The 8,822-nt window shown below is 45.2% G+C and overlaps 1 protein-coding gene across 1 annotated transcript in view; it reads right to left on the minus strand.

The window, feature by feature from the left end:
• PKD1L1 (polycystic kidney disease 1 like 1) overlaps positions 1–8,822 on the minus strand; it is a 182,873-nt gene that overhangs the window by 45,822 nt on the left and 128,229 nt on the right. The window contains 4 exon segments of the mRNA XM_011946807.1: positions 3,464–3,574; positions 5,230–5,348; positions 7,306–7,482; positions 7,907–7,991. Of these exon segments, the coding sequence (XP_011802197.1) occupies positions 3,464–3,574; positions 5,230–5,348; positions 7,306–7,482; positions 7,907–7,991 (492 nt within the window).

Consider the following 8,822-nt stretch of genomic DNA (forward strand, 5'->3'; position numbering starts at 1 on the left):
TTGGAAGGCCGAGGTGAGTAGATCACTTGAGCCCAGGAATTTGAGACCAGCCTGGCCAATATGGCTAACGCCCCATCTTTACTAAAAACACTAAAATTAGCCAGGCATGGTGATGTGTGCCTGTAGTCTCAGCTACCTGGGGGGCTAAGGCAGGAGAATTCCTTGAACCCGGGAGGCAGAGGCTGCAGTGAGCCGAGATCACATCACTGCACTCCAGCCTGGGCAACAGCAAGGCTCTGTCTCAAAAAAAAAATTTCCATAGCATGTATGAGTAAAAGTCTAGTGAATTAATTTATCTGACTGGTTTTATTTCCTTTTTCTTACAAAGAAATGATCTCTTATCCTTTCAAGTATTTGATCTTTATTGGTTTGTACATCTTTAGAACTTAATCTTTGCAGGTCTTTTATTGGGTACTGGTTCTTAACTCTGGACTTCTCTACAAGTTTTGTCAAACAATCAAATGCAGAGCAAGTTGGAGGCCTGCCAGAGCACCCAGAGGATGGAATGAAGCAATAGGGAGCCATCAGGAAAGGAGAAAACAGATGGAGACAGAGGTGGGAGGCATAAGGTGAGCAGATACATCTCTGCAAATATTTATGCCAAAGGAAAGGATGAATGAACCAGGGGGCACAGAGATGCAGTGAAAGGGCGGGAGGGTAGGAAAGAGGCAAAGGATGGCTGGAGGTGAAGTTTCAACCGAGGAAAGTGTTGAGCATCTGCTGTGGGAAGCAAGATGATTTGACAGACAAACATTGTACATTTATAGCAACTAACATGCTCTATATTCTGTGTTTTTAAAGAATAAAGTATAGACATTATAGCCATGTTGAGTTTGTACCACTTTCGGGGAAATGGTATCACTTCTTGACACTTGCTTCCCTATTGAAATAACATCAAGAAACTAAAAAAGCCCTGAAAATAACCCAAAGCACCCAATGGCCAGACTGTAGACATCTCACGCCTCATTCCTGGCACATCCAAAGTGCAGGTAGTGAACCCAATGAGCCAGGAGTATTCTGGCCTTGTCTGTATTAATTACCACAATTACATAAAATAAGCCCACAAAGCTGGCTAAACAATGCAAAAGATAAAATCAGCTGCTTACATTTATGGCACTTGGATAGAACGCTTGCTTCATTGATTGGTGCTTTATTTGCTGGTTTATTTTTTGTTTTATGTATTTATTTTTTTTTGGAATTTCATGAAGTATTTCATAAGTTCAGAAACACTTCAAATACAACTTAAATACGGCGAAATCCAAGAACGCAATGACTTCTTAAGACATAAATACTCAGTAGTCCAGTTCCCTCCCTTTACAGATGAAGGTGCTAAGTCCAAGCACTTGCCAGAGTCACCTAGCAACCAAACATGAGTTGGGGCCCTGATCTCTGAACTCTGTTTCATCCATTTCCCCTCCTGGGCTTACTTAGCTTTTCTATCTGGAATGCTAGTAAATGCCAAACCCTCAGTTGTTGATGTTTCAGGATTAGGTATTGGGGGCTAGGCGGTGAGATGGAGAGGGTCCACTTTAAACATTCCATTACCAACTGGGACACACAAATATCCCTGCCTGGTGGCCAGAGCACCCAGAGGCAGTGGGGTTTTGCATCCTTATGGGAAATATAAGGTCTATGCAAATCCACAGGAGTTGTGAATGTGGGCACATCAATCTCATCTGCACCTGAGATCTCACAAATATTATCTCAGCTGCGATATTTCTGATTCGACTATCAAGAAGCAGCAATTCATATGAGAAATATGCCAAATGATGTTGACTTGTGAAATGTGAGATAAAAAATAAACTAGCAAAAGTCAGAGGTTTTTCATGTTTAGATTTCCATTTTCAGAGGACCAAATTATCACTTTGTTTTGCACACAGCGCCACCTACTGGCACAGGCTTGCACTTGCACAGACAGGAGGGCTGAAAAGTTGGTCATGGAAGGAAATAACCGCTCGTTTGACAAATGAGGAGGCAGAAAATTCCACTTAATTTCACTACTAGAATGCTCAGCAGAAAAAACAAAACAAAACAAAACAAAAAAACTTGGATTACTGAGCTACAGAACACCCAGACTCATAGCACTGGGACTTCCAGGTCTTACCTTATGAGTGGTTCACAACGCTGACAAAGAGGACAATATCCATTAGCCATTATCTTGCTGTGTATGAATAACCCTCTCTCTTACAAAAAATAAAGATAGATATGTTCTGAAATAATTGATAAAATTAAATGGACTTTCCAGCCACTCACTTCTGCCAAAAAATCTAACCAAAAAGTATTTATATCAAATTGAATTACTTAGTCAAAGGCAACACACTCATAGAGCTGTTGCATAAATGTGTCTTTAAATATTCATCAGAGTAAAATAAGGTAACTCCTGGAACACACCGAATTATTGTATTTACCAGCATTGCAATCATAGCGAAGAACCAATATTATTTCATATCATGCACTTTAGAATTCAAAGCCACACTGCCTTGAAAGGACTATCAGACTGACTATTTGTGGCAGGTAAAAATAAAGCCTAACCATGGATTCAAGAACAACTCTCAACAAAAAAGGAAGACTACATTAAATGCACCTGTTGGTGACAATATGCATCCCAATTTTAGAAGCACTGAGACATGGAAAAGAAATAGGACACAACAAAATGCTATCATGCTTGCCTCTGCCTAGGTGGCATCACAGAAATTTTTCTGCTTTTCACTTTTCAGTTCTGCTAGATTTACCTATGGTCAACATCTACTACTTATAGAAAGAAGGAGGAAGAAGCAAATGAGTAACTTGAGAAATGATCAAGAACTTGAGAGGTGTTAGAAACTGTCTGAAGGCCGGGCACAGTGGCACACACCTGTAATCCCAGCACTTTGGGAAGCCAAGGCAGGTGGATCACTTGAGGTCAGGAGTTCAAGATCAGCCTGCCCAACATGGTGAAACCCTATCTCTACGAAAAATACAAAAAAATTAGGCAAGCGTGGTGGCACATGCCTGTAATCCCAGTTACTTGGGAGGCTGAGGCAGGAGAATTGCTTGAACCTGGGAGATTGCAGTGAGCTGAGATCGGGCCATTACACTCCAGCCTGGGTGACAAGAGCAAAACTCTGTCTCAAAAAAAAAAAAAAGAAAGAAACTGTTTGAACTTGAGTGTCAGTTATTATGAACTGCAACCATAGGCTTTGACAGAAAACTCTGATGTCTCCAGCAAAAAAGAAACTGCAAGACCCTGTTTTGGCGCAGAACTTAAAATTCCTGGACATATCCTCGTTTCACTATTTACCCCAAAGAAAATGCTAAGAATATATCCAAAGTCTGCGAATGGAGGGGGTTTTATTCATACCAGGGAAATTGTGACAACCTTCCTTCTATTTCATATGCGGGTTGTGAAACATGGGGAAGGTGCACACAGGCTATGGACTAGTGCAATGGCCCCAGATCTACAGGAGTTACCCAAACCTCCTACCTTGTAAATTCTTTCCGGATAGCTTGATTGAGGGAGTATTCATCTCGAGAAAACCTCCCATACATTATACCCAAAAGCAGAAGAAGCATGAGGATGTCCATGGAAATGTCTCTGTAAGAAGAGTTTTTAAGTTAGCATCCATACAGACCCTGCATGTAGGTATCTGAATGTTTCAATCTGCAATTTTTCTTTTGAGATGGAGTCTCACTCTATCACCCAGGCTGGTGCGCAGTGGCGCAGTCTCGGCTCACTGCAACCTCCGCCTCCCGGATTCAAGCGATTCTTCTGCCTCAGTCTCCCGAGTAGCTGGAACTACAGGTGTGTGCCACCACGCCTGGCTAACTTTTGTTATTTTTAGTAGAGACGGGGTTTCTCCATATTGGTCAGACTGGTCTCAAACTCCTGACCTCAGGTGATCTGCCCACCTTGGCCTCCCAAAGTGCTGGGATTACAGGCGTGAGCCACCATGCCGGGCCAAAAGATTTTAAATGAAACTCAGCTTTTAAATCCCTGGGAGGAAACTTTAAAATGTTATGAGTACATTACTGACTTTTAAAAAGATCTGACCAAACTTACATTAAGTACCTGCCAGAAAGCACCAAGACTTTGGTTTCAGGCAGGGCTGAGAGGCCTCAGACAGGTCTTCAGACATGGAGTTTATCAGGATCCTTTGCGAGGAGGAGGGCAGAGATGAGCAGAGGCCCAGACCAGGGTCTGATTCTAAATGAACTGGGATTGGGTCCTTGGTCATAAGTGACTTATGGTTATTACATTTTTATGATAAAATGTAATGGTAAGAGTAAAAAACTTGGCCACTGCTCCATCTTCCCGGAATTCCTCTCCCATTCTCCTTTAAATGTGACATCTTAACACAACCACAGCTCTTTCCTTGGAAAGGGATGTGAAAATATTTAAGGGGAAGCTAATGGTGTGCCACATTGTATGAAGGGATTGTTTTTTAAGGAAGATGGTTGGAGGTGCTTCTATGACATGCCATTTTTTAAAAACTATCAGAAATTCCCAAATCCTTGACAAACTACACCAGAAAGATTTGCAGGAGACGGAATTCGTGTTTTGAATTTGAAGAGGGATTTTGGCTAGCATTTAGAGAAGGCTCCTTGCGGTGGCTGCCATCCAGCACCACCATGATTGGAGGGGGATGGTACCACTGAGAGAAATGTGTTGGAGGTAGAAGTTGGAGAGCTTTGCCACAGCATGATATTTATTAAGGTTTGTATTTTATCTAAAAAAATTTAAAATGTTATGAACACCAGCTGTGCATATCTGAATATTAAATATTTTAAAATACCTGTCACTGGGCTAAATCCATGCCCTAAGAAGAGATGTTGCATTTATCTTACAAGCTTCCACATCCCTGTGTGTCCCAGTTGGAGAAGCAGAAGTCCTAGACCATGTGCTAAGCACACGTATGGGTGGGATGAAATCCAATTGTGTGTGTGAATCCGTGCTGGATGCATGAAGCTAAGGCCCAGAGGAGGAAGCTTTCTTAATCAATTTTTCATCATGGGCAAATTGTGGAACAGAGTTTTCTGACTTCAATTCTGTTTCCCTGATTTCCTTCCATCTGCTGGGCAGCACAGGCTTACATAGATAAGGATAGCTCTGGGGACAGCAAGGTGGTCCCCACCCCCGCTCCCGACTCCTCGAGGAGAACAATCTCCCAGGAGGACCAGCAGCAGTGGGGCGCCCCCTCCGAGAAGGGAGCTGGAGTGGAGCAAGCCCTCCCAACAGAGGCCGCCACCCACCTCAGGGCAGCCTGTGTGCGACTCTCTCTCCTCATCCTCTCTCTGGTGACCCTCAGATGGGCTTTGGAGGGTGGATGCGCCCAGCGCAGGTGGCGAGCTTGTTGTCGGGCAGCCACGACCTGTCAGGGACAAGAGCCCGGTGAGCCGTGGGCTGTCGGGTGGAAGGAGAGAGGCCCCTGGTGCTCCTGCCAAGCCAAGGAATGCGTCATTGCTGTGCTGTACATTCAGCCTGGCATTTGGGAACAAAGAGGCACTTTGTATGAATAACATAGACCAGGTTGTTGGGGAAGGGATCAGAGACGGGGGGTAGACCCATTTTAAAAAATCTGCTCATGTCCCAGGCAAGCTTTTTTGGCAGGGATTGTAGTTGGGCTATTACAAAGAGCTGCTGTATACGAGGGGTGTGTCTACTACCGCCAAATTACAGCAGCAATTATCTTGGGCACTGGCACAGTATTTTCTTTCAGAGAATTTCAAGGTATGAAAAAATCATTTTAAAGTATAGTCTTAGCAAGAAATGACCTTTCTTTTCTTTCTTCAAAAATCATTTTTACTTTTATACTCTGTTTGTGGACAGGGCATAACAGTAGCCAGATAAATGAACTCATTGTAGGTATTCATTCATCAACACACATTCACTGGATCAGGCACTGGGGACATCTGAGGAATCAGAGACAGTCCTTCCTCCCAGAGACTCTGGGCTTCTAGGAACTTGACAGCAGGGATGCAAACAATATAAAGCTGCACATGCAGAGTGTTGGGAGTTAAGTTACTCCCTTAGGCTGTTGTGCCATTCTGAGAAGGGAACATGTGTGGCCGAGAGATCCGTGGGGAGGCTTGGGTGTGGGGGGCATCCCGATTCTAAGGTGCTAATGAGCCATTCGTAGATTTGGAGATGACAGCGTGGCCCTCAGGATCAGGCTGAATTCATGTGAAGGAGTCTCACCCCCAAGGCTGGGACGAGAGAAAGAAAATGAACAAACTTGCAGCACAGCAGGACATATGTGCCTGAGGGGAGAAGAGGAAGGACAGCCTTCAAAGCACAAAGGAAAGCTGAGATCCAACAGGTATGAGGGAACCAGGGCAATGCTGCTTCTCAAGAGCTAAGGTGCTGCAGGGCAGGGGTGCAGGAGGAAAGGGCAAGGTGGGCCAGGTTTGGGCCCCAGACTCCCCTTTATTGCAGTATACCCTGGGCCTAATCACTCCACATCATCTTTAAATGGGGTACAGTGATGCTGCCTAATTCATAAGGTGTTATAAGGAACAAATGATATGACAAATGGAAATACAATGTAGATGCAAAATAGCACAATGACTAGTACATAGCCTGTGTGCACTACCCATCTTCAGCAGCAGCAGCCCTGGTTTCAGGCAGGGCTGAGAGGCCTCAGACAGGTCTTCAGACATGGAGTTTATCAGGATCCTTTGCGAGGAGGAGGGCAGAGATGAGCAGAGGCCCAGACCAGGGTCTGATTCTAAATGAACTGGGATTGGGTCCTTGGTCATAAGTGACTTATGGTTATTACAAGAGTACAGAATCGCACATGCATTTCATGTGCACTTAATCAATGAGCCTGTGAATTTCTTTGCAGTGGCCAGTATACCTTTCTCTTCCTTCATATCATTCACACTGCCCAACAGAATGCTACACATATAATAGGCAAAACTGAATAAAAGAAGGAAGAAAGGGAGGGAGGAAGGGACGAAGGGATGAAGTCAGGGAGGGAGGAATGATAGGGAGGAGTACATTTTCTGTGGGTCCACTGAAGGGCAAATGGCCTACAAGTTCTCCAAAATCATGGCCAAGAATTAGAGTTCTCATTTGCTTCAGTATTTTAAAATATGCTAATTTTCTTGATGCTCTAACTTCTTTAGGATGGGAGTAAAAAAAAAAATAAGTCCTATGTGTTCATCTATCATATATGTGTGTGCAAAGAAGCATAAGAAATTAAGACATCCCATGGGTCTCCAAAGATGCAACCCAATTTGAATTCAAAGCCTACATTCAGATATGCATGATAGAACATAAAGCAGTTTTTTAAAGCTCAATTTGCACTGCATAGGTCATTCTTTTACTTTTTCAACCTCGCCTGCACAGTCAGGAATACTGCAGCTTGAAGAGACGGGGAGGCGAGTCCAGGAACGTTCTGCCAATTCAGAGTCCAGATCCCTGGTAGCCTCACGTAAAGACTCAGTAAAAAAGTGGTTGTCAGCTCTTCTTTTCCAAGCAAAACCCAAGGCCATGAGGCATACCTGGAAGGAAAAACATGACAGAGCAGAGAGCCGCCCTGTGTCTGTGTTCATTCCACACAGAGCTGTCCTCCTGTCCCCTAATCATGAACAGGACTCCATCTCCCAGTTGCAGTCACTGCCTTGGATTCCCAGCCCAACTACTCACCAGGTGTGGCCTCGCCCAAGAGACCTAAATTCTCTGAGGCTCAATTTCCTCAAATGAAAAAGTGGGTTAAAGTGGTTCACTTCTCAAAGATGTTTATGAGGATTAAAGAACAGCCCCTTGTGCAGCTTAGCACAGAGCCTGGCTCCTGGTTCTCTCACCACAACTGAAATCAGGGTGTAAAGAAAAGTCATACACCACCAAAATGAAGCCTCTATTTCCCCTTCCCCTCTAGGACCCCTCCTGATGGAGGGCACTTCTACCATGGAGAGTGTTTCTTACCATAAGCGGCTGGGTGATGAAAACACAGCAGACCACGGAGAGGGACAGCAGGTGCAGCCACCGCACACACTGCTCCTGGCCAAACCTGCCCCCAGGGAAAGTGTGGTGGTCAGCACCCTCTAGGGCAGCAGGCCACCCAGCAGTCATTGCTGCCTAAGCACAGGGACACTGCCTGAGAGGGCTCATGGCCTCGCCATGGCAGGAAGCCAGCTGTGGGAGTGGTGCTGGACGTGGGCAGTGTCTTTCTGCTCATTGGAGGGGAACCCCTGCCTGCTAAGAGGACACTGACCTCCCTGAAGCTGCCCAGTGGGAAAGAGAAAGGAAAACCCAACAGGCAGATGGAACAGAGCACAGAGAGGGGAAGGGGGAAGAAAACAGGTTGGGCTATAATAATAATAATAGCAGCAACAACAACAAAGCTGGATGCCGGCGGGCACTCCGCTGGGGCAGGCATGATGCTAACAGGACAGCTTTCATATTTCAGCTGCTCCTCCCCACGCCCTAAGAATTAAGCTCTCTGATGTTCCTATTTTACAGATGAGCAAACTGAGGCACAAGAGAGGTCTAAGTACCTGCCCATTCTCAGAGTGATTCAACATCTACAGCTGAGATGGAAGAGACGGGAAGAAAGGGCCTTGGCTTTGCGGCTGCTCTTTGTGGTTTATGAAGACGTGGGCCATGGAGCCACACTGAATGAACCTGCGGTCTCCGATGGCGAGTCCAAGCTGGACAGGAGCCAGAGAGGCAGCATGTGCCACGGTGACAGGATCAGAATCTGTGACACATGCATCATAATCTCTGTCCCAAAGGCATATGCTTTTTCAAATGATGGGAGACCATGAACAGCATATTCTAGCCAGAGCTCCTGGCTGGGAACCGGCTGCTCTCAGGAGCTCTGCAGCTGGGTTCCTTCCTT

This window comes from Colobus angolensis, unplaced genomic scaffold (genome assembly GCF_000951035.1).
Source record: "Colobus angolensis palliatus isolate OR3802 unplaced genomic scaffold, Cang.pa_1.0 Scaffold253, whole genome shotgun sequence".
In the NCBI taxonomy this organism is placed as follows: domain Eukaryota; kingdom Metazoa; phylum Chordata; class Mammalia; order Primates; family Cercopithecidae; genus Colobus; species Colobus angolensis.